General features: G+C 42.0%; 2 protein-coding genes across 11 annotated transcripts in view; one reads left to right on the top strand and one right to left on the bottom strand.

Moving 5' to 3' along the window:
* Window positions 1-26,505, top strand: part of RIN3 (Ras and Rab interactor 3) — a 768,425-nt gene that overhangs the window by 135,226 nt on the left and 606,694 nt on the right. The window lies entirely within an intron of this gene.
* ATXN3 (ataxin 3) overlaps window positions 1-26,505 on the bottom strand; it is a 67,823-nt gene that overhangs the window by 39,800 nt on the left and 1,518 nt on the right. For 8 of the 10 annotated variants that reach the window (XR_007727592.1, XR_007727596.1, XR_007727594.1 and 5 more), the window contains exons 2-9: window positions 17,915-18,079; window positions 17,333-17,377; window positions 15,166-15,251; window positions 14,676-14,742; window positions 9,878-9,965; window positions 3,571-3,703; window positions 2,754-2,920; window positions 1,449-1,545 (exon numbers count right to left, since the gene is read on the bottom strand). Coding sequence is in view for 5 of the 10 variants with exons in the window: in XM_050799154.1 (XP_050655111.1) it covers window positions 1,449-1,545; window positions 2,754-2,920; window positions 3,571-3,703; window positions 9,878-9,965; window positions 14,676-14,742; window positions 15,166-15,251; window positions 17,333-17,377; window positions 17,915-18,079 (848 nt within the window). In the remaining 5 variants the exon portion in view is untranslated. The remainder of the gene's footprint in view (window positions 1-1,448; window positions 1,546-2,753; window positions 2,921-3,570; window positions 3,704-9,877; window positions 9,966-14,675; window positions 14,743-15,165; window positions 15,252-17,332; window positions 17,378-17,914; window positions 18,080-26,505) is intronic. The other 2 variants (XM_050799155.1, XM_050799157.1) reach the window with 2 other exon arrangements.

Here is a 26,505-nt window from a genome sequence, read left to right as displayed (position 1 = left end):
GGAGTTTTTCTTTTTTTTTTTTGAGACGAGGTCTCGCTCTTGTCCCCAGGCTGGAGTGCAGTGGCACAATCTCAGCTCACTGCAACTTCTGCGTCCCGGATTCAAGCGATTCTCCTGCCTCAGCCTCCCGAGTAGCTGGGATTATAGACACCCACCACCACGCCCAGCTAATTTTTGTTTTGTTTTTTTTTTTTAAGACGGAGTTTCACTCTTGTTGCCCAGGCTGGAGAGCAATGGCGCGATCTCAGCTCACCACAACCTCCGCCTCCCGGGTTCAAGCGATTCTCCTGCCTCCCAAAAACTCACTCCCAAAAACCCGCCTTGGCCTCCCAAAATGGTGGGATTACAGGCATAAGCCACTGTGCCCAGCCTTTTATTTTTCTTTTTTTAAAAAAGTGGGGGACAAAAGTCTGAATGATAGTTACTTGGAAAGAATGTATTTTCATACAGTGGAATTCCTATTTCATACAATGGTGGGATTACAGGCGTAAGCCATTGCACCCAGCCTTTTATTTTTCTTTTTTTAAAAAAGTGGGGGACAAAAGTCTGAATGATAGTTACTTGAAAAGAATGTATTTTCATACAGTGGAATTCCTATTTAGCAAGCACTTACAAGGCTGGGCACAAGGTAAAGTTTTAGGAGTTGATCCAGATTTATGGTTTGCATCCATTCTCCTGATGCTAACAGGCCTACAGGACCCCCTGCAGCAGCCATGAGCAGCTAAATGAACTACCCATGTCTATTTGGGAATGTGCTCCCATACCTCAAAAGCTGTTTTTCTTACTGATTGGTAGAGAAATTTTGCAGGGTTAATCAGGTAAGCAAGAAGCACATCCAAAGGATCAATAGGTATTCTTCTTGCCTTGTCCTAATTTCATTTTTCTTTTAATAAATGAAATTGTACAAGGTTTCCTTCACTCAGTTTCAAAAATTTATCCAGTATTGAGGCAAACTTTTTCATTAAAACTACATTTTGCTTCATGTTATTTGCTGTAAATTTTTATTTTTATTTATATATACACACATATATTTTTGGAGACAGTCTCACTGTATCAACCAGTCTGGAGTGCAGTGGTGCGATCTCGGCTCACTGCAACCTCCACCTGCTGGGTTCAAGCAATTCTCCTGGCTGAGCCTCCCAAGCAGCTGGGACTACAGGCGCACACTGCCACGCCCGGCTAATTTTTTTGTATTTTTTAGTAGAGATGGAGTTTTACTGTGTTGCCTGGGCTGGTCTCGAACTCCTGACCTCAGGCAATCTGCCCACCTTGGCCTCCCAAAGTGCTAGGATCACAGGCGTAAGCCACCGTGCCTGTCCTATTTGCTGTAAATTTTTTAAATATGCATTCAAATATTCATAGGATTCAGGCAGTAACCATTTACAAACAGACAAAATAGCCAAAGCAAATATTAAACGTGCTACTTTAATTTGTACCAACTACTTTACTTTTCAAAGTAGGCTTCTCGTCTCTTCCGAAGCTCTTCTGAAGTAAGATTTGTACCTGATGTCTGTGGAATATCTTGAGATATATTTCTGGAACTACCTGAAAACAAAACACAACAGAACAAAAACCAATCACTGTATTTACCAATTCAAGCAACAATACATTTGTTTATACTCATTTGAATAAGCTTTTAAAACGTTTTTTCTTGAAGAATATTCTACTCTTCTGGCTGGGCGTGGTGGCTCACACATGTAATCCCAGCACTTTGGGAGGCCAAGGCAGGTGGATCACCTGAGGTGAGGAGTTCAAGACCAGCCTGGCCAACAGGGCAAAACCATATCTCTACTAAAAGTACAAAAAACTAGCCAGGCATGGTGGTAGGTGCCTGTAGTCCCAGTTACTCAAGAGGCTGAGGCAGGAGAATCGCTTGAACCCGGAAGGCAGAGGTTGCAGTGAGCCAAGATTGTTGCACTCCAGGCTGGGCGACAGTGAGACTCTTAATTCAAAAAACAAAAGAAATCTAAAGCTGATTTCTGTCCCTGCTAATCCAGCAGGACTCTATTAATCAAAAATGGGATTGCACACCATATGGAGTACTCAGAGGTGTGCCTAGAGGCAAGAAAAGTTCAGGATGAAAATAATCTTCCCATTAATGGAATCTCAATTTTATCTGGATATCTAAGGAAATCAATTGATAAATAATTTCATTAGAAAGTAGAAGCAAATACACATAAGTTAGAGAAAAATAAAACAAAAAACCCACTTCAAACTTTTAATTAAGCAACTTCGAGCTATGTCTTAACGTTTTTCTTTGCCTAGACTGTATAGGGGATATGTTTTCACTTTGGAAATTGATAGTTTATATCACTAAAAAACTGGGCCCACCAAAGCGGGCTTAAGGTTTAAGTTGCATAGCCAATAAATGTTGGCTTTTTGTATAATCAGTTTATATCCCCTGTCCAGGCCCTTCCATAGTGTCTAATGACATACATTTATGAAAGAGCTGATTTGGGTAAGGGTCAACTGATACCCACAAAGATTAACACCACAATTGACTACTGTGTTAGTACAGGTTATTGAAACCAAATAAATAACCAGTAGTAAAAATATAACTACTCCTAATAAAATATAGGTTGTAAAAAGTTATTTCCATTATAAGAAATCTAAAGGGAAAGCCCACTATATAGCTATTGCTTCTGCAGTAATTGTCAAAACACTTCTAAGAGTACATTAACTTCCAGGAAACCTAAGAATAATTGGAATCAATTCTTCAGCAATGAATACAACACACATCAGACTGTCTTTACCTTGCATACTTAGCTGAATAGCCCTGCGGAGATCTGCTTCCTCATCTTCCATGTCAATTTCTTGGCGACTTAGTGCCAGAGCCCTCTGCAAATCCTCCTCATCTTCATCTAACATTCCTGAGCCATCATTTGCTTCTAACACTCGTTCCAGGTCTGTTTTATGGACTCTAAAGAACAAAAGCACTGGTAGTAACTGCAACCAATCTTCTATTTTAGACATAACATAAAGGCATTTGTAATGTAAAGGCTTTACGTAAGCCAAAACTTAAAAACGTTTTCTGGCAAATAAGCTCTAGTAATATAATGATTGTGTTGTAATTTGAATCCAACTAAGTTTTTTTTCTCTGTTTCTTTTTTTGAGACAGGGTCTGACTCTCTTGCCCAGGCTGGAGTGCGGTGGTGTGATTGTGGCTCACTGTAGTCTCGACCTCCCCAGTTTTGGGTGATCCTTCCTCCTCTGCCTCCCAAGTAGCTGGGACTACAGACACGCACCACCACGTCTGGCTAATTTTTGTACTATTTGTAGAGGTGAGGTTTTGCCATGTTGCCCAGGCTGGTCTCAAACTCCTGGGTTGAAGCAATCAGCCTGCCTCAGCCTCCTGAAGTGCTCGGAATACACCATACCTGCTAACTTAGTTAATATATTTAAGTATTTCAAAGAGTTGATTCACGTTCGAACTAATAAACTTCACTAAAATGTAAGGTCCAAAATACAGGTGCCGACAACACAAGGACCACATATTCAATGTAAGCATGAAAATTTTATTCTCATAATGAAGTATCATCATATGTTCCATACTGCAGGCCTCATTTTTACCTTTGCTCTTTCAGTTGTGCTAATTCTTCTCCAATAAGTTTTGGTCGGTGCATCTGTTGGACCCTGATCATCTGCAGGAGTTGGTCAGCTTCGCAATCTGGCAGGTCACCCTTAACAACAAATATAGAATAACCTAAAACAAAAAGGCAAAAATCAACCTAAACAGCTAGTAAAGAGATTCAAAATTGATGTAAAATGCTAGTAAAGAGGCAGCACAGTACACTGGAAAAAAATACAAGCTGAGGATTCAGAAAGATTTTAGTTCAAATAATGATTCTTATACTTACTAGTAAAGTCATCTAGGATAAGTTACTTAAAATCTCTGAGCCTCACTTTCTCCATTGTAAGACTGGAATAGCCGTCTCACTGAGTGACTGTGCGAAGTAAATGTCTGTAAAGGGCCCTACTAATATAGCACTTGACTGAGCAGGCTACTCACTTACTGGTATGAGAGAGAGTAAAGGAGTCGGTAAGAGCAACTGATTGAGAATCAGACTGCCTGCATCTGATCCCAGTTCTCCCACTTCCTAGCTGCATTTGTCTTGGTTTCTACTGTTAAACATAATGATACTGGTACCTTCCTGTGATGGTTAATATTATCAACTTGATTGGATTGAAGGCTACAAATTATTGTTTCTGGGTGTGTCTGTGAGGGTGTTTCCAAAGGAGATTAACGTTTAAGCCAGTGAACTGGGAGAGGCAGACCCACCCTCAATCTGGGTGGTCACCATCTAATCAGCTGCCAGCTCGGCTAGAATAAATCAGGCAGAAATAAGAGTGTGGAAGGACCAGACTTGCTGAGCCTTCACCTTTCTCCCATGCTGGATGCTTCCTGCCCTCAAATATCAGACTCCAAGTTCTTCATCTTTTGGACTCTTGAATTTACACCAGTGGTTTGCCAGGGGCTCTTGGGCCTTTGGCCATAGACTGAAGGCTGCACTGTCAGCTTCCCTACTTTTGAGGTTTTGGGACTTGGACAGGCTTCCTGGTTCCTCAGCTTGCAGACAGCCTATTGTGGGACTTCACCTTGTGATCATATGAGTCAATATTCCTTAGTACATTACCCTTCATATATACATCTATCTTATTAGTTCTGTCCCTCTAGAGAACCCTGACTAATACACTCACAGGGCTGTTTTGAGGACACAGTCAGATAATGTGTGCAATAACTAGTAACATGGCTAAAACTAATCATCTGTGGAAAGAGCTACCCTGACCCACACATGTACACCCCTTGTAACTAAAAATAGGAGCTGAGAAGCCAAATACCTAAAAGCTATTTAAGGTGTCAAACGTGTGGTTTGCATCCCAAAAGAATTACATTAGTCTAATGTGACTGTGTATAAATATGATTCCAGAAATCCAGGGTTTCCCCAAGCTAGATGCTACACACAAAAACTAAGAGTGGGCTATACCTAAAACAATCTAAGTTTTTCTATTATTAATTATTATTATTATTTTTTATTTGAGATGGAGTCTCACTCTGTCACCCAGGCTGAAGTGCAGTGGTGCAATCTCAGCTCATTGCAACCTCTGCCTCCCAGGAGGTTCAAGCGATTCTCCTGCCTCAGCCTCCTGAGTAGCTGGGATTACAGGCACCCGCCACCACGCCTGGTTAATGTTTGTATTTTTAGGAGAGATGGGGTTTCACCATGTTGGCCAGGCTGGTCTCAAACTCCTGACCTCAGGTGATCTGCCCACCTCAGCCTCCCAAAGTGCTGGGATTACAGGTGTTAGCCACCGCACCTGGCACATTTTTCTTAAACTCTGGTGTTTGTTATTGGATATCCTTTGTTAGAATTAACACATAATGGGACAAAGATTATAAGAACTACTAATGGAAAACCTCAAAATAGTACAATGAACATTTTTTATGAGGACAACTGTATTCAGAGTTCAAATGGTTTAATGTGTTTTCTGCCAGTAAAACTGTTTCTATATCGTACAATAAATATGCCAGCTCACCATGGTATTCTATGAAGAGTGTCTGAAGAATGGATACTCTGCCCTGTTCAGGGGTCATGGTCAAGATCTTGGGTTTTATTCAAGACTTCAGATTTTATTTTACTTTTCAATTTTTTTTTTTTTTTTTTGAGTCTTGTTCTGTCACCCAGGCTGGAGTGCAGTGGTATGATCTTGGCTCACTGTAACCTCTGCCTCCTGGGTTCAAGTGATTCTCCTATCTCAACCTCCCAAGTAGCTGGGACTACAGGTGCACAACATCACGCCCAGTTAATTTTTGTATTTTTTTTGGTAGAGACAGGGTTTCACCATGTTGGCTAGGCTGGTCTCAAACTCCTGACCTCAAGTGATCTGCCCCTCATCCTCCCAAAGTGCTGGGATTACAGGCATGAGCCACCACGCTCAGCCTAAGACTTCAGATTTTATTCTAAGTGTGCTGGGAAGCCACTGAAAGACAAGGAGTGAGGGTGGGACATAACAGGCATTACACTGGTTAAGAAGCACTCTGAGCGGCTCTATCAGTATAATATATAGGAACCAGAGTACAAGAAGTGTCACCCTTATGGAAATGGAAAACCTAATAGATAGCATGGATAGAAAAAAAAAATAAGTCTTTCATAGACATGTTCAGTTTGAAATGCTTTTTGGACTTCAAAGTGGAGATGCCAAAGCTAGGAGTTAGTCAAAGCTAGGTGTTCAGGGTAGATGTCAAGACTAAAGATAAAAGTTTGGTAATTACTGACACACAGATCTTATTTAGAGATATACCTAAGATCCATGAAAGGGATCTGAAAGATGCAGGCAACAAGTTAGGAAAACCACAGCATGGTGGGCTGGAGGTCAAGGGCAGACAGGGTTTTTAAGAAGGGATATCATTAGGAACCAAGGTTTTAACTATAAAAGAAAAAAGATACAAGTATCTAAAATCAAAGAATTAAAAACTCTATATTCCTAAATGTGAATTCACAATAACTACATAACAAACCCAGTAGCAATAAGCATGCCAGCACTCAAATTGTGATCTCTAAATACCATTACTAAAAGATGGTTAGGCACAGTGGCTCATGCCTGTAATCCCAGCCAGCACTTTAGGAGGCCGAGGCAGGTAGATCACCTGAGGCCGGAATTCGAGACCAACCTGGCCAATATGGTGAAACCCTGTCTCTACTAAAAATATAAAAATAAAAAAACATTTAGCCAGAGGCCAGGCGCAGTGGCTCATGCCTGTAATCCCAGCACTTTGGGAGGCTGAGGTGGCAGATCACCTGCAGTTAGGAGTTCGAGACCAGCCTAACCAACACGGAGAAACCCCTTCCATCTCTACTAAAAATACAAAATTAGCCAGGCGTGGTGGCTCATGCCTGTAAACCCAGCTACTCGGGAGGCTGAGGCAAGAGAATCGCTTAAACCCGGGAGGCAGAAGTTGCAGTGAGCCGAGATCACGCCATTGCACTCCAGCCTGGGCAACAAAAGGGAAACTCCATCTCAAAAAAAAAGAAAAAATTATCCAGTCGTGGTGGCACGCACCTGTAATCCCAGCTACTCGGGAGGCTGAGGCAGAAGAATCGCTTGAACCCAGGAGGCGGAGTTCAAGAAAAGGAGAAGGCACACTAGAGACAATCCTAAGGAAAAAATAAAAATGGGGAGGCAGCTGGAGTTTCATGGAATTAAGAGAAGATTTTTCTTTTTAATTACTGGAGTTAAAAAGCTTATTTTTCTGCTTATAGGTATATTACCAAAAAAAAAAGGGGGGGGGAACTGATTATACAAGAGAGTGGAGAGATGAAAGCAGGAACATCTTGAGTAGGTGAGAGGAGCTGGGATCCAGCCCACAAGTGAGGGACTGGTCTTCGCTAGAGGTAGGGGACCATTCATCTATTTTAGTAGTCTCAAAGCACAGGTGAAGATATAAGCAAATTAGTACACTTGCTGGTAGAAAGGTAAGAACATAATTTTAATTGCTTCTATGTTCTCAGCAGAATGTAATGGAAGGCCATACGCAAGGTGTGTAAGGAAGGGAGAGGAAAGTGGTTAAAGGTTTGAAGACAGAAGCTGTGAAATTAGTCACCTTGGAAAGTGGCACATGATTTTTTATAAACATCTGGAGAGTGGCACATGATTTTTTATAAACATCTGGAGAGTGGCACATGATTTTTTATAAACGTCTGGAGAGTGGTACATGATTTTTTATAAACATCTTGGAGAGTGGTATGGGGATTTACTAAGAAAACATAGTAGAAATATCAGGCAGCACTAAAGGCTCATCTGAATTTTGTGATTATAATAAATTTAAAGTAAAACCTTAGCTAGGTGCGGTAGCACAAGCCTGTAGTCCCAGCTACTCAACAGGCTAAGGCAAGAGGATCACTTGAGGCCAGGAGTGTGGGGCTACAATGAGCTGTGATCATGTCACTGCACTCCAGCCTGGGCTTCAGAGAGGCCTAGTCACTTTGATAGACAGATGGATGGGTGAATGGATGGATAGATCGTTTAAGAAAAAAGTAAAACCGGGCCGGGCGCGGTGGCTCAAGCCTGTAATCCCAGCACTTTGGGAGGCCGAGATGGGCGGATCACGAGGTCAGGAGATCGAGACCATCCTGGCTAACACGGTGAAACCCCGTCTCTACTAAGAAATACAAAAAATAGCCGGGCGAGGTGGCAGCGCCTGTAGTCCCAGCTACTCGGGAGGCTGAGGCTGGAGAATGGCGTGAACCCGGGAGGCGGAGCTTGCAGTGAGCTGAGATCCGGCCACTGCACCCCAGCCTGGGCGACAGAGCATGACTCCGTCTCAAAAAAAAAAAAAAAAAAGAAAAAAGTAAAACCAATCATCATGTTTTATGTTATTTTTTAGCCATATCCTGCTACTCTGGTACAGGAATGGACAAGGCCAAGATTTGGTTTTAACCAGGGTTGAGATTTTTGTCATTCAAGTATGATGGAGGGAGAGAAGGGGGAAATAAGCTGAAGAATGCAATGGAGTGATTATAACAATGAATTACAGAAAATAAGCAGCAGAAGAAAGGAAGAATGCATATAAAGGAAATGCTTGGGCCCCACGGTAGGGTTTAAAGAATGGCTGGAATAAAAAAAAACAGATAAAACATGGTTTAAGGATAGGAGGTGGTAGTTAAAGAGTAATACGCTTGCAATTGAGATTTGACAGTGGTTATGATTATTGGTAATAGCTAAGCAAGAGTGAGTGATTTTGAAACTAAGAAGCAGGTACTGGATTACTGGATTGATTAGCAATACAGAAATCATTAAGAATGATAAAAGGAGTTGAAGTAGAGAAAAACACAATGAGTCAGATCCTAAAATCACTGATGAAAAGAGACTTTTGAGCCGGGCGCGGTGGCTCAAGCCTGTAATCCCAGCACTTTGGGAGGCTGAGACGGGCGGATCACAAGGTCAGGAGATCAAGACCATCCTGGCTAACACGGTGAAACCCCGTCTCTACTAAAAAATACAAAAAGCTAGCCGGGCGAGGTGGCGGGCGCCTGTAGTCCCAGCTACTCAGGAGGCTGAGGCAGGAGAATGGCGTGAACCCGGGAGGCGGAGCTTGCAGTGAGCTGAGATCCGGCCACTGCACTCCAGCCCGGGTGACAGAGCGAGACTCCGTCTCAAAAAAAAAAAAAGAAAAGAGACTTTTGGATGAGTGCAAAAGGGCAAGGGATAGTTTAATCTAGGGGCGCGTATTTCTTTCGTCTTTGAGATGGAGTCTCTGTCGCCCAGGCTGGAGGGCAGTGGCGCAATCTCAGCTCACTGCAAGATCCACCTCCCGGGTTCACACTATTCTCCTGCCTCAGTCTGCCAAATAGCTGAGACTACAGGTGTCCACCACCACAACTGGCTAATTTTTTGTTATTTTTAGTAGACACGGGGTTTCCCCGTTAGCCAGGATGGTCTTGATCTCCTGGCCTCGTGATCTGCCCGCCTCGGCCTCCCAAAGTGCTGGGATTACAGGCGAAAGCCACCACAACTGGCCCTTAGGGGCATGTATTTCAAAGAAACTGGAGTTTATAGGGAAGAACAGTGGCCTAGAAGAGGCAAAAAAGAAAAATATCTATCCCTCCTCTCAGCTGTGTGGTATGTGATGTATAAAAGAAAAAACCATTACTTAGAAGGGCTGCAAAGAAAGCAGCATCCTCAGAAGAGGGAGGGCCAGGTGCCAGTGAGAACTCTAATTGAACAGCGTCACCCAAATCACAGCCTATCACCACGTCAAACCTAAAGATTGTTTCACTGCCACTGCCAGAAAAACAGTATTGTCACACTGTCATCTAATGCTCTAGTTTATTTAACTACTTCGAAAGATAACGTTACAAAATTTTCAGCCTTTACTTACCTTCCTGTTGTAATTGAGCCAAGAAAAGTGCAAGATATGTATCTGATATTAACTCTGGACCCGTCAAGAGAGAATTCAAGTTAAACCACTGGAAAAAAAATTGTCAATATTTAAGTTAGTGCATATTATAGGTAATAAAGTAGTTTCACATGTTAAGAACAGATGTAACCCATCAAAGTTTAGTAAGATTGTTTAAACTCTGGAAATATTTCAAGTTGAGCTCTTTCCTCTGACTGAATAATATCTTAAAAGAGAATACTGCAGATTTATCACTATTATTTTTTTTTTTTTTTTTTTTTTTTTTTTGAGAAGAGTCTCATTCTATCACCCAGGCTGGAGTGCAGTGGCATGACCTCAGATCATTGCAACCTCCGTCTCTCAGGTTCAAGCAATTCTCCTGCCTCAGCCTCCCAAGAAGCTGGAACTATAGGCCCGTGCCACCACACCCAGCTAATTTTTGTATTTTTAGTTAGAGACAGCACATTTGCCACATTGACCAGGCTGGTCTCAAACTCCTGACCTCAAATGATCCTCCCGCCTTGGCCTCCCAAAGTTCTGGGATTACAAACATGAGCTACTGCACCCGGCCTCTGTTAGATACTCTTTTTTTTTTTTTTTTTTTTTTTTGAGACAGAGTCTCGCTCTGTTGCCCAGGCTGGAGTACAGTGGTGCAATCTCGGCTCACTGCAAGCTCCACCTCCCAGGCTCATGCCATCCTCCTGCCTCAGCCTCCCGAGTAGCTAGGACGATATGCGCACACCGCCACACCCGGCTAATTTTTTGTATTTTTAGTAGAGATGGGGTTTCACCGTGTTAGCCAGGATGGTCTTGATCTCCTGACCTTGTGATCCACCCGCCTTGGCCTCCCAGAGTGCTGGGATTACAGGCGTGAGCCATGGCGCCCGGCCCTGTTAAATAGTTTTTTAAAAACAACACTTTGCTTTAAACTATAAACATTAAACCCTCCCAAAAGAATAAAAATGGATAGTCCGTAGTTGAAATGTCTTTATTAATAGCTATAGTTAAATCTTTTCTCAAAGTATCAGTCAAACATAACTCTAATCACATCTATCATACTGATGGGAGGAAAAATGACAACTATACAAAGTTTTCCCATTACCGATAATTTTTGTCAAAAGATTCCAATTGTGAGAAAGTCAGAAGTTCCAGGAAGATAATTTATAATTACCAACTCAGTTTTTAAAAATCACTAAATTAGGTGGGCATGGCAGCTCATGCCTATAATCCGAGCACTTTGGGAAGCTAACGTGGGAGGATTGCTTGAGCCCAGGAATTTAAGACCAGCCTGGGCAACATAGTGAGACCCTCTATAATTTAAAAATGTTTTTAAAAAACACTATCACATATAACATATAAACACATTTTTTTTTAAAGAGATGGTCATCTAGGCTGGAGTGCAGTGGTGCAATCATAACTCACTGCAGCCTTGAACCCCTGGCTTAAGTGATTCTCTCGCTTCATCCTCCCAAATAGCTGGGACTACAGGTGTGCACCAAGATGCTTGACGAATTTTCTAATTTTTTTTGTAGAAATGGGGGTCTCTGTGTTGTACAGGCTGGTCTCAAACTCCTGGCCTCAAGACATCCTCCCACCTCAGTCTCCCTACATGCTGGAATTACAGGTGTTAACCACTGCACTCGGCCCTAATTAACATCATTTATCACTACCACATAGTAATCCTAATCTAACCCACAAGATACAAAAAGTGTTTAAAGTTACTGTCAGTATCATGACCAACTATTTTCCTGGATTTTGACAATGTTAATACTTTTTCCAGCCTTCTTTTTTATTATACAGGGACCTCAGACAGAGTCTATAGTGAAAAATATAGTTTTAAACAAAAATATAAATTAGAACCAAAGAAAATAAAATAAACCAAAATTTGACATCTTCTGTATTTGTTTTTTTTTGTTTTTTTTTTTTAAAGATAGAGTTTCACTCTTATTGCTCAGGCTGGAGTGTAATGGCGTGATCTTGGCTCACTAAAACCTCCACCTCCCAGGTTCAAGCAATTCTCCTGCCTCAGCCTTCCAAGTAGCTGGGATTACAGGCATGCGCGAACATACCCAGCTAATTTTGTATTTTTAGTAGAGACGGGGTTTCACCACGTTGGCAAAGCTGATCTTGAACTCCTGACCTCAGGTGATCCACCCAAAGTGCTGGGATTATAGGCATGAGCCACAGCGCCCGGCCAGTATCTTCTGTATTTGTCAAAGATAATGTAATTCAAAATTCAATTTTGAAGAACTAAAAATTTTTAAATCTCTCAAAATAATAAGATAGACATTTATTTGCAAATTAATACGAGGGTACTTCTGAAATCTAAGTCTACAGACCTTAAAAATTCAGTGCTTACTTTATACAAAAAAAGTAAAGAATATTGGATCATAATTTTTAAAAACACGTAAATAAAACCCAGAGGTTAAATAATCTCAGCAGTACCCTACCCTGGTTTTTACCTAGAGGTGATTCCCACTCGTGGTCAGCCTCTACTGCTCTAAGTTGCACTTTTTAAATTTTTTTTCGGTAGAGACAAGGTTTCACTGTGTTGGTCCAAGCCGGTCTCAAGCTCCTGGCCTCAGTGATCTCCCTGCTTCAGCCTCCCAAAGTGCTGGGATTACAAGCGTGAACCACTGCACCCAGCTAGCCTCCACTGTAAGCTTCTAGATTACACCTCCTTAACTTGCTCTTGGCTCCTCAGGAAGAACTTTAAGAAAGAACCAACTTAGGGCTGGGCATGGTGGCTCATGCCTGTATTCCCTGTATTTGAGAGGCAGAGATGGACAGGATCACCTGAGGTCAGGAGTTCAAGACCAGCCTGACCAACAAGGAGAAACCCCGTCTCTGCTAAAAATACAAAAATTAGCTGGGTGTGGTGGTGCACACCTGTAGTCCCAGCTACTCGGGAGGCTGAGACAGGAAAATTGCTTGAACCCGGGTGGCGGAGGTTGCAATGAGCCGAGATCCCACCACTGCACTCCAGCCTGGGTGACAGAGCAAGAATCCATCAGAAAGAGAGAAAGAGAGAAAGAAAGAACGAACCAACTTAGGATGAAGCTAAGTAGGTGACTTTTCCCAAATTTGATTTGGGTGACAACAGGGTTTTTGTTTTTGAATTATCTCTTACAGATTTAATTCAATATACTTTCTTGACATATCTTTTTTGGCTTTTATTTACTTTTTTAAAAAAACAAACAGCTTTATTGGGGTATAAGTGATATATAATAAACTTCACATATTTAAAGTGTACAATTTGAAACTTTTTTTTTTTTTTGAGAGAGGATCTCCTTCTGTCACCCAAGCTGGAGTGTAGTAGTGCGATCATGACTCACTGCAGGCTTGACCTCTGGGCTCCCTCCTCATCCTCCCTAGCACCTAGGACTACATGCATGTATCACCACGCCTAGCCAATTTTTCTTTTTTTTTTTTTTCATTTTTTTGTAGAGATGGGGTCTTGTGACATTGCCCAGGCTGGTCCTGAACTCCTTGAGCTCAAGTGATCCTCCTGCCGTGGCATCCAAAAGTGCCAGGATTAGACATGAGCCACTGCACCTGGCCTTTGAAATGTTTTGACATTTGTATACTGTACTCCCATGAAACCAACACTGTGACACATTAATCACTGCCACGTTTCCCATGCCTCTCTCTGACCCTCCCCTCTCACTCTTCCTTAGCCTTTTCATCCCCAGGCAACCACTGGTGGATCTGCTTTTCATCACTACAGATGAATCTGCACTTTTCTAGACTTTTAATAAATGATACCATACAGCATGTAGTATTCTGTTTCGGGGTTATTCTTTCAGCATAATTATTTTGAGATTCATCCATGTTGCTGCATGTATCACTAGTTTATTCTTTTTTACTGTGCTAGCTGGTTTTCAAGAACCCTCTTTCAAAGATTCAAAATTCTAATAAAAAGGATGTTAAATGATTCTGTTTCTTAAAATAGCTTGCTCAAGACATATTTCATGTTTTATTTAACAAATAGAAGTGATTTTATGTAGACGTATGTATTACATGGCTTTTGGAATCATATGAATAATCTTACACTAAAGCAAGCATAATTGAATGCTTTATTCATGCTTGACACTATTTCAGGCTTCGTGACAGCACTATGCTAAATACAAATCTACAAATGTAGTAATTAACTGACAGAACATAGTCATCACATAAAAACCCACTTCAAAGTAACCACATTTGTATTATATTTAATATAGAATTTTTCTTATGATATAGTTAAATTGCATATACTTGTCACAAATAAATTTACAAGGAAAACTGATGTTTTAAAATGACAAATTTCTATCTATCAAGATAGATAACCATGCCACAAACACACACATTACTAGTCAGTTTCCTAATTTTAAAGTCAGCAATCCTTTTGTTTTTTCTTTTTAATTTAAAAATTTTTTTTTCTTTTTATGTTTTATAAAACAGAGTCTTACTCTGTCACCCAGGCTGGGGCACAGTGGCACAATCATAGTTCACTGCAGCCTCACACTCCTGAGCTCAAGTGATCCTCCTGCCTCAGCCTTCCAAGAAAGCTGGAATTACAGATGTGAGCCACCATACCTGGCCTTTTTTTTTTTTTTTTAAGAGACAGGACCTCCCTTTGTTGCCCAGGCTAGTTTCAAAGTTCTGGCTTCAAGTGATCCCCCAACCTAAGCCTCTCAAACTGTTGGGATTACAGGCATGAGCCACCACATCTGGCCCACATTTTAGTTTTAAATGGGGCACAATATAAGAAAAAAAGACAAGGAAGGGTAAGAAATGTTACCTGTTTTCCTAATTTTCTAACTGTAAACCAGTGTTCCTTATAATTGCATATAAATGATCTTTCATTTCTAAAAAAGAAAACACACAATATTAACTTGAAATATTGAATTCATACTTATGTTGTCTACTGGCAAACATTATATAAAATTTGTGATAATTTAAGATTATATTTACAGTTAAGTGTCACTGATGTTTTTAAAAGATCACACAACCATATGAACGTCTCTGCAGCAGCTTAGTGATGCCGGGCCAAAAGATGGCCTCACGCACCACTTACGGGGCAGCTCTGTGCTGCCACAGACACTGGGGTGCCAGGAAGGCTACAGGGCAGATGCTCATGGACATCACAAAGGTGAAATAGGAAAGTCTGAGGGAATGAAACAGGGAACATCAAAACACAAGTATTCCAAATATATTTCTCTTCTTTAAGAAATATCTTTAAAAATCAAATTTGGGAAAAGAAATGTATGAAATGCAAAACAAAATCTTACATAGGATCGATCCTGAGCCTCTGATACTCTGGACTGTTGAACAGGATTAGTTCTAAACCCCAAACTTTCAAGGCATTGCTTATAACCTGTTAAGAAAAATAGTAACTTTTCATAAGCCAAACCACTCCATTCCAAATTGAAGAAGTGTAGCTATGTCAGTTGTGTAAACACTTTAAGAAGTATAGCTATGTTAGTTGTGTACCTCATATATAAATTTCTCTAGAAGGCTACAGGTTTTTTTTTGTTTTTTTTTTTTTAAGACAAAGAGTCTTGCTCTGTTGCCTAGGCTGAAGTACAGTGGCATGATCTCGGCTCACTGCAACCTCTGCCTCCTGAGTTCAAGTGATTCTCCTACCTCAGGCTCCCGAGTAGCTGGGATTACAAGCATGCGCCACCACACCCAGCTAATTTTTGTATTTTTAGTAGAGACAGGGTTTCACCTTGTTGGCCAGGCTGGTCTCAAACTCCTGACCTTGTGATGTGCCCGCCTCGGCCTCCCAAAGTACTGGGATTACAGGCATGAGTCACCACGCCCAGCCGGCTATAGGTTTTCAAAAGTGTGTGTGTGTATAGATATATCACTAAATCCATAAAAAAACATACACATATATATTAGAAGAGTGCTTTTCATACCAGGTCTCTGAGATGTTCCAGAAAACCACACAATTCCTACATAAAACTGTCTCAAAATTCCAGATGTATGTATATTCTACCCATAAGTGCTATTCTTAAAACTAGTCTACTATATACATCTGGTAATTTGGCTGCCGTGGGTGCTACTTTAGAAAATGTATATTCAACTTACTACTTGCAATGTCAGAAATCGTGTCTACCAAAATAAGTTCTCCCTGGGCACTTAAACTGAAGTTTCCATAGGTATCAGACTTCCAGGGTCATGGGCTTGCCACTTGTAGAAAAAAACAAAATGCAAACCTGATTATTTCAATCTGTCTGACAAAAAATGGGAAATTTCTGAAAATTCACTATCTACCCTCCAAGGTAGCCAACAAAGAAGCAAGTCAACCAGGTACCGGCAAAGACAGAAAGTGAGTGCAAGGCAGTGGGTACCAAGAGCAGCAAGGCACAAATAGGAAACGCCAAGTGCTGGGCCTACTCTGACCTCTGATTCCAGCCCTGCAGTAGCCATTACCTGTTAACAGTGGCACGGTAAAGCACTAGATGGAAATGCTGGTGGATGAGGAGGAGTCCAGGAGGGCAGTACAAGAGAAATACAAACAAAGGTATCTGCAGAGATAGGTCGCTCAGGAGAGGTTCTGAAAGACCTCTGGATACAACTCACAGTGTCAGAAAAGAATGAAAGACACGCAGATAAAAGAATCTTTCAAGTACATATATATAACCACCAAAGAACTCAAAGAGAAAAATCAAAAGCCACAGACCATAATAAGGAAATCCAGTCTGGTAGGCTGATTTAAAAGGATGGTAGCAAGGTACTGCATTTTCTTAAGTTTACCCAACAAATGGTAAGTTTGAGACATTGGGACTTATTATAATTAAGGGTATTTGGTTTTCTTTGAGACAGAGTCTTGCTCTGTCACCAGGCTGGAGTGCAGTGGTGCGATCTTGGCTCACTGCAACCTCTGACTCCCCGGTTCAAGCGATTCTCCTGCCTCAGTCTCCAGAGTAGCTGGGATTACAGGCTTGCATCACCACGCCCAGCTAATTTTTGTATTTTTAGTAGAGACAGGGTTTCACCATGTTGGCCAGGATGGTCTTGATCTCCTGACCCTGAGATCCGCCCACCTCGCCCTCCCAAAGTGCTGGGATTACAGGTGTGAGCCACCACGCCTGGCCAGAATTAAGGTTATTATTAGCATCCAGATGCAAATTAAATAATCTTTCTCAAAAAGGAATTTTTAAATGCCCCACTCTAATATGAAGATTCTACAATCCTTTCATGTTTATCTATATAAAAATCTAGTACTCTAGTTGGCCAGGCATGGTGGCTCATGCCTGTAATCCTAGCACTTTGGAAGGCTGAGGCAGGTGGATCACAATCTAGTGATCTAGAGTATAATCTTATACTCTGTAGACATGATCTATTAGAAGAACTTCTGAAGGTCGCCTTGTTATAGTGACTATTGAAAGGCTGTGAAACGGGGCCTGGGATGTAAGCAACACATAGTAGATGCTTGTGACTACTTACCTGAATAGAGAAAAAACCACTGTCATCCATATTTCCAGAAGGCTGCTGTTAATTTTGACAGGTAGTTGAAGCACGCGTGGGGGTGGGAAAAGAAGGATACAAACTGTCATTAGCGTGCATATTTAAAATAACATCTTTGCATTTCCATTTCCAAAGTTAACAGTGCAGTTATAATTCACCAGTCAGATCCCTATAGGAAGAATGGCACATCCTTTTCTAAATAGTATCTACGTTTTTAAAAGAAATGTAAGCCGGGTGTGGTGGCTCACACCTATAATCCCAGCACTTTGGGAGGCTGAGGCAGGTGGATCATGAGATCAGGAGTTCCAGACCAACCTGACCAACATGGTGAAACCCCGTCTCTAACAAAGATACAAAAAATTAGCCAGGCATAGTGGCGTGTGCCTGTAATCCCAGCTACTTGGGAGGCTGAGGCAGAATTGCTTGAACCCAGGAGGCGGAGGTTGCAGTGAGCTGAGATTGCGCCATTGCACTCCAGCCTGGACAACAGGGCAAGACTCCGTCTCAAAAAAAAAAAAAAAGAAAGAAAGAAATGTGACTTAGTGAGTTTAACATCAGTACCTGTAAAAACGTGCGATAATCTTCACTAGTAACTCCTCCTTCTGCCATTCTCATCCTCTCCTCCTCATCCAGCTGATGTGCAATTGAGGATAATTCCACAGGGCTAAAATATTCTCCTTGCAATAAATTATTCAGGCAATGTTGAGCACAAAGTGAGCCTTCTTGCTAGTATTTCCAAAAGAAAAAATTAAAATGTGACTTATTAAACAGAATTGCACAGTATTTTCCCCTAAATAATTTAATCATTAACTTTTCTTTCTTTTTTGAGACACAGTCTTGCTCTGTTGTCCAGGCTGGAGTACAGTGGAGCACTCTCGGCTCACCACAACCTCTGCCTCCCGGGTTCAAGCAATTCTCCTGCCTCAGCCTCCCGAGTAGCTGGGACTACAGGCATGCACCACCATGCCCGGCTAATTTTTGTATTTTTAGTAGATACAGGGTTTCACTATGTTAGCCAGGATGGTCTCGAACTCCTGATCTTGTGATCCGCCTGCCTCAGTCTCCCAAAGTGCTGGGATTACAGGTGTGAGCCACCGCGCCTGGGCAACTTTTTTTTTTTTTTTTTTTTTTTGAGACGGAGTCTTGCTCTGTCACCCAGGCTGGAGTGCAGTGGCACAATCTCAGCTTACTGCAAGCTCTGCCTCCCGGGTTCACGCCATTCTACTGCCTCAGCGTCCCGAGTAGCTGGGACTACAGGCGCCGCCACCACATACGGCTAATTTTTTGTATTTTTAGTAGCGATGGGGTTTCACCGTGTTAGCCAGGATGCTCTCGATCTCCTGACCTTGTGATCCACCCGCCTAGGCCTCTCCAAGTGCTCGGATTACAGGTGTGAGTCACCGTGCCCGGCTCCAACTATTTTTTAACATAGTTGAACTGAACTTTCAGCTTTAGATAAGTATAATTAACATAGGTACATGCATTTTCATTTGTTAACATTTATTTTACAAATCTACTATTAATGAAACTACATTACATGATCAAAAATTTAAGAATTATTTTAAACAAACATTATCGGTCGGGTGCAGTGGCCCACACCTGTAATCCCAGCACTCTGGGAGGCCGAGGTAGGCAGATCACGAGGTCAGGAGATCAAGACCATTGTGGCTAACACGGTGAAACCTCATCTCTACTAAAAAATACAAAAAATTAGCCGGGCATGGTGGCGGGCACCTGTAGTCCCAGCTACTCGGGAGGCTGAGGCAGGAGAATAGCATGAACCCAGGAGGCGGAGCCTGCAGTGAGCCAAGATCACACCATTGCACTCCAGCCTGGGCAACAGAGCAAGACTCTGTCTCAAAAAAAAAACAAAAAACAAAAAACAAAAAAACATTATCATCTATCAAATGCATCAAATCTCATACTTTACTAAAAACCACTGTATAAAACATTTAGTCTCCCTCATTTTCACTACCTAAAATAAGTTCATTCTTGGAGATTCCACAGTAAATTACTAATGGTGAAAGGAAATTTTAGTCTCTAGAACAGTTATTTATTTATTTAAAAAATGAGATCTGACTATGTTGCCCAGGCTGGACTTGAACTCCAGGGCCCAAGGGATCTTCTTACCTCAGCCTCCCGAGCAGCTAGGACTACAGAAACATGCCACTGTGCCTAGCTGCCTAGAACATTTATTCTTTTAACATAATGCCGGTCAAGCATGGTGGCTCACACCTGTAATCCCAGCAGTTTGGGAGGTCAAGGCGGGTGGATTGCTTGAGGCCAGGAGTTCGAGATGAGCCTGACCAATATGGCGAAACCCCGTCTCTACTAAAAATACAAAAATTAGCCAGTGTGATGGTGTGCACCCGTACACCTAGCTAATCGGGAATCCAAGGCATGAGCATCGCTTGAACCTGGGAAGTACAGACTGCAGTGAGCCAAGACTATACCACTGCCACTCCAGCCTTCTGTCTCAAAAAAAAAAAAAAAAAAAAAAAAAACTCCACACAATTTAAATGCTTGTTGACAGAATTTCAAATCTTAAGAATCAATACAGGCTGGGCGCGGTAGCTCAAGCCTGTAATCCTAGCACTTTGGGAGGCCGAGACGGGTGGATCACGAGGTCAGGAGATCGAGACCATCCTGGCTAACACGGTGAAACCCCGTCTCTACTAAAAAATAGAAAAAACTAGCCGGGTGAGGTGGCAGGCACCTGTAGTCCCAGCTACTTGGGAGGCTGAGGCAGGAGAATGGCGTGAACCCAGGAGGCGGAGCTTGCAGTGAGCTGAGATCCAGCCACTGCACTCCAGCCTGGGCCACTGAGGGAGACTCCGTCTCAAAAAAAAAAAAAAAAGAATCAATACAGGTGAGAAAAATTCTGTTCCATGTTAAAACTTGCAGTTACAGAGCTGAAGTTCTCTTCATGGAACTCTACAGATAATGTACACACAGTGTAATGCAATGAGCAGAACTGTCCCAAACAACCCTGGAGCTCACTCCTGGACAAGCCAGCAAGAGGGACTGCACCCAGGCTCAGCTCCCATGGGACGACAGGCTTCCTCCTTATGGGAGGTAGGTACAACCTCCCACGGGTTCAGAACCTTCAAGTGCTGGGCAGTTTCTCACACAACTGGCAGCCTGAATCCAAGTCCCGGGTGCCTGGTACCGAGTAACCTGTGTGTAATCCTCCTCCCCACAGCAGTAGCTTTCCCATGCTACCTGGTAAGAAGGGAGAATCACGTATAGATGGATCCCTCCCTGTGAACACAGACACCAGGTTTGCCCCTTCCTGAAATGATAGCAGATGAGAGAACATTTCCTTCTCCTGCTAACCTTGGCCCTCCAAGTTCTCTCTTTCCCCAATAAGGTCTATTCCTTAACCCAATTTATCTGACATCACGCAATTTGTCCTGAGCTATGTTACACAGTAGACTCTAAAGAGAACCACCTTGCAAGACGGAATTTTTTCCTGATAAATCAATTTTCTAGGAACAAAATTCAGCTGGTGAAAAAAATATGGGTTATATGTGTATAATGGAATAGGAAGACAGCATTGAGACAGCCTGAGTCTGAGATAAGTTTATCCTCATCTTTTGGTAAGGAATAAGTAGCTTGGAGCCAGAGAGCACACTAGCCCCCAAGTCTTCTCATGAAAATAGACTTTTTGTTTCCACTTCTTTCTCTTTCTTCTATATTTCTACTACCAGAGTGCAACTCTTACTGAATGATATGCAAATTGAAGGGATATACAGATGTTCTACTTATAACCTATTGAAAAACAGCCAAGGCTGGCTGCGGTGGCTCATGCCTGTAATCCCAGCATTTTGGGAGGCCAAGGCAGGAGGATTACTTGAGTCCAGAAGTTTGAGACCAGCCTGGGCAACATGGTGAAACCCCATTTCTACAAAAATTAAAAAATTAACTGAGCATGGTGGTGTGTGCTTGTAGTCCAGCTTCTTGGGAGGCTGAGATAGGAGGATAACCTGAGCCCCAAAAAGGTTGAGGCTATAGTAAGCTGATATTGCACCACTGCACTCCAGCCTGGATGACAGGGCAAGAACCTGTCTCAAAAAGAGGGGAGGGGAGGGGAGGGGAGGGGAGGGGAGGGGGGGGAGGGGAGGGGAGAAAGAAAAGAAAAGGCAAGACAAACAAGCACTTCACAAGACAGTCAAATAGCTATAAAGAACACAAAAAAGGTACTCAACTTCATTAGTCATCAGGGAAATGTAAATTAAAACCACAATGTGTTATTACCCAAACTCTAAAATGGCTAAAATATTGGAGATCAGAGATATAGAAACTGTTGTATACTACTGGTGAGAGAGTAAATTGGTATAACCAATAATAACTAATAATTATGTAATGCATCTACTAAAGCTTAACATGTACATCTCCTATGATCTAGCAATTCCATTAGTAGGTACATAATGTAAACAACAGAAATGCAAACATATATTCATCAAAAGATATGTATAAGAATGTTCACAAAAGCACTACTTTTGTGCTACAAATAGCATTACTATTTGTAGTAACACAAAATAGCATTACAGATAGCATTACTATTTGTAAGGGTCCCTAAACTGGAAACGACCCAAATGGATAGCTGGGATCACAGCAGAATGGAAATTGTGTTTACTCACAAAGGAATACTACATAACAATGTGAATGAATTAACTACAACGACCTGGAACAGTATGGATAAATCTCTCAAACAATGGTAAACTAAAGAGGACAGAGTCAAAAGGGTATACACACTGTACGATTCCAGTCACAAAAGCTCAAAACTAGGCAAAACTCATTTATGATATCAGAATTCAGCATAGGGGTTATTTTTGGTGGGAGTGCAGTGGAGAGAGAGTACCTAGAAAAGGGAATAATGGGAGGTTATAGGATGCAGGTAAATCTTCTGTTACTTGCTGTTTACACATGTTCCTTTTGTGAGAATTCACTGAGCCCCGTACACTTAACGATTTGTGTGCTCCTCTCTGTATGGTACCTAATTTTTAAAAAATTCAAACAGTAAGAAAAAAGCCTTTGCTAACACAAATTTCCTGTCCTGCTGTCAGTTTGGAGTTTACAAACTATGGTCACCATACTTAATATCACATATAGCAATAGCGACATCCAAATATTTGATTAAAATTATCTCTATAAAAAATAGCTTTAAATTATGAAAAATAAGTATTTGAAATCAAACTTCATCAAAGATACACTGTATTGCTACAGGAAATATCAAGTTCTGTACTTCTAATATGATTTAATGGAAGGAAAGGACAAACTGTTCAGTACAAATTTAAAAATGACTTAAGGCTAGGCACAGTGGTTCATACCGTAATCTCAACTGTTTGAGAGGCTGAGTGGGAGGATCACTTGAGCCCAGGAGTTCAAGGCTACATGGAGCTATGATTGTGCCACTGTATTCTGGCCTGGGTGACAGAGCAACACCATGTCTCTCAAAAAGAAATAAAATAAATAAAAATAAAAATAAACGTAACTTAAGTCATAGGACAGATCAAATGCCACACAGACCAAAAGAACTGTACAATGACAATGAGCCCACCTAAGATTATGCATTTTCCTGCCTTGCCCTTATCTCAAACTATCCCCAGCCACCTCTCTCATCAAGCTTTAATCAAAGCAGTAGTTCACTTTGCCATAATCAAAGTTCAGCAGTATTGAAATCTCATGATTTGGCTGGGGATGGTGGCTCATGCCCGTAATCCCAGCACTTCAGGAGGCCGAGGCAGGTAGGTCACTTGAGATCAGGAGTTCTAGACCCGCCTGGCCAACATGGTGAAACCCTGTCTCTTCTAAAAATACAAAAATTAGCCATGTGTGATGGCAGGCGCCTGTAGTCCCAGGTACTCAGGAGGCTAAGGTAGGAGAATCACCTGAACCCAGGAGGCAGAGGTTGCAGTGAGCTGAGATTGCACCACTGCACTCTAGCCTGGGTGACGGAGCGACACTCCGCCTCAAAAAAATAAAAAATAGGCCGGGCATGGTAGCTCACGCTTATAATCCCAGCACTTTGGGAGGCTAAGGCAGGTGGATCACGAGGTCAAGAGATCGAGACAATCCTGGCCAACATGGAGAAACCTTGTCTCTACTAAAAATACAAAAATCAGCTGGGTATGGTGGCACACACCTATAGACCCAGCTACTCGGGAGGCTGAGAGGAGAATCGCTTAAACCCAGGAGACGGAGGTTGCAGTGAGCTGACTTCACGCCACTGCACTCCAGCCTGGTGACAAGGCAAGACTCCGCCTCAAAAAAAAAAAAAAAAAAAAAGAAGAAAAGAAAAGACATGAAATGAATTAAAAATTTTAAAAAATAAAAGAAATCCTATGATTTTAGGCCCAGACTTCATTGTGTTGGGCTCAGAGAATTAGCACACTGCAGTTCTACAAAGATAATTTATAAAATCACAAGGGAACTGCTACCAAATCATTTACCCCCAACCTTTCCAGGTTTTCAAGACCAACCTGAAACTAGTTAAAATTACCACAGACACTACTAACTACAACACAAATCAGGTATAAAGCTAAGATGCTCTCAGGAATGGGCTATCTGGGGACAAGCTGTCAATCTAGCAGCATTCTCACCTCCTCTTAGTGCTCTCCGAGGCCTTACTATGAGGATCAGCAAACACAAGCATCTGAGTAATGGCAATGGCCAGTACTTCTACAGCACTATCTGCCAGGGAGCCTTCTCTACACTCTAACTCTGAGGTTATGTCTATGTTATTATCCCCACCACTACACAGGAGGAAACCAGAGGACAGGGATCCTAAGTAACTTGCTCAGGATCACACAAGTAGTAAAAGGCAGAGCTGAGACTCAAACCCAGGCAGAGGTTTCAAAATCTGTGCCATTAGCACTTCAAGTCATTTATACAGAATTTGGCTTCTCCTAAAGCTCAGATATCCTAAAGACGGCTAAAATCCAGCAACCACAAAAGGGCATAATGAATGCCACAGAGTCAATACTCAGCATCTTTTCAATAACTTTATGTACAATCCCAGCAAGTTTAGTTATTATTCCCAGTTTGCATTACATTAAAATCACCAATACAAATGGCACAGTGACTGCACCAAGAAACATCAGAAAGAGAAGTGATTAAAAAAAAAAAAAGACAGAAAGCAGGCACCAGAACTAAAACAAACAACAAAAATCCAGTAGTTAGTGGTCATAAAGTTAGTACAAAGGTTTAAGTTAGGGGTTGGCAAACTCTAGCCCATGGGCCAAATTTAACCTGCCCTGGTAGCTAAGAATGCACTTTACAATTTTAGATGGTTGGGAAAAACATGCACACATAAGAATGTGTGACAGAGACTACAGCTGGCCTGCAAAGCCTTAAAATGTTTACAGAAAAGTTGTTTACTTTAGATAAACAGCACCATATATATCTCAGAAACTCAAAGACCTCTCTTTATCCATTCAAATATATACATTTTTTTCTTTTGGGACAGGATCTTGCTCTGTCCCCCAGGCTGGAGTGCAGTGGTGTGACCTTGGCTCACTACAGCCTCGACCTCCCAGACTCATGCAATCCTCCCACCTCAGCCTCCCAAGTAGCTATGACTACAGGCGTGTGCTAACACACCCGGGCTAATTTTGTTCATTCTTTGTAGAGACAGGTCTCACTACGCTCAGCCCCATTCAAATATTTATTGAGTACTTACTCTGTGCCAGGCCCTATCTCAGGCACTGTAGATGTATCAGTGCGAAACTGTTTTTACATTCTAACTTAATAAAGGGTACTCAAAGTGACAACTCAGAAAGAGGAAACCAAGATTCCAAGAGGAAGTGGTTGCAAGGCCCTTTGTAGGCAGATATTCCCACCTACCCAGCTTCTCTAGGGCCAAAGTTGGTTCTCTGGCTCTCCAAACCCAGCACCTAGCAAGGGTTAAAGGTATATTGCAGAGGGGAAGGCGGTGAACTGAAAAATGGCACAGTAAGCCCAAACATTCCTAGAATGGACTGTATAGGAGATTAACAATGGGCCATATAGTTATAGGTGCATACTCTTGAGTATGCCCAAAAAACTAAATTGTTGAATCTTCACTTGCTATGTACATACAAGGTAATGATAATGGTAAATACATTCCTGAAGTATCTGTAGGCCTATACACATGCTGATAATTCAGAGGGACTCTTTTTTTTTTCTTTTCTTTTCTTTTTTTAGACAGAGTCTGGCTTTGTTGCCCAGGCTGGAGTGAAGTGGCGCAGTCTCAGCTCACTGCAACCTCTGCCTCTTGGGTTCAAGCTATTCTCCTGCCTCAGCCTCCCGAGTACCTGGGATTACAGGCACCTGCCACCACACCTGGCTAATTTTTTGTATTTTTAGTAGAGACGTGGTTTCACCATGTTGGCCAGGCTGGTCTCAAACTCCTGACCTTGTGATCCACCCACCTGGGCCTCCCAAAGCGCTGGTGTGAGCCACCGCACCCGGACTAAGAGGGACTTCTTTCGGGTAAGTAGATTTTCGCTAGGCTAGCACCCAGCTTTTATTGATCCCATGGTTCAGTAGAAATGCGTCCCAACTAGGTAACAATCAATATTGTTAAAAATCTTGTCTGATTCTCAGGAAGTAGTGTGGAACATGTTTAAGGCCTTCCATGTTGAAATCTGGTCCCACACCAAAGCCTTTGAAAATTAATAACAAAAATATGGCCAGGTGCAGTGGCTCACGCCTGTAATCCCGGCACTTTGGGAGGCCGAGGCGAGTGGATCGCCTGAGGTCAGGAGTTGGAGACCAGCCTGGCCAACAGGGTGAAACCCTGTCTCTACTAAAAATACAAAAATTAGCTGGGCGTGGTGGTGGGCACCTGTAATCTCAGCCACTAGGGAGACTGAGGCAGGAGAATAGCTTGAACAGGGAGGCAGAGATTGCAGTGAGCCAGGATCGCGCCATTGCACTCTAGCCTGGGTGACAAGAGCAAAACTCGATCTCAAAAAAAAAATGTTTTTAAGAAAGTACATGTGTATTTTTCACACACTTTACTCAGCCAAGCAACTAAATCTCTATTGTCTATGATTTATAAATCATGTCAATCAAGTCAAAAAATCAGTGACAACTATACGACTGAGGCCTTCCTCCCCCACTGTAAATCTGCCTATTTCAAAAGTTTCCGAGATGTTTTCTACAAT

Source organism: Macaca thibetana, chromosome 7 (genome assembly GCF_024542745.1).
Source record: "Macaca thibetana thibetana isolate TM-01 chromosome 7, ASM2454274v1, whole genome shotgun sequence".
Taxonomy (NCBI): domain Eukaryota; kingdom Metazoa; phylum Chordata; class Mammalia; order Primates; family Cercopithecidae; genus Macaca; species Macaca thibetana.
The sequence above is the reverse complement of the archived record's forward strand: the minus strand, read 5'-3'. Positions and strand labels throughout refer to the sequence as shown.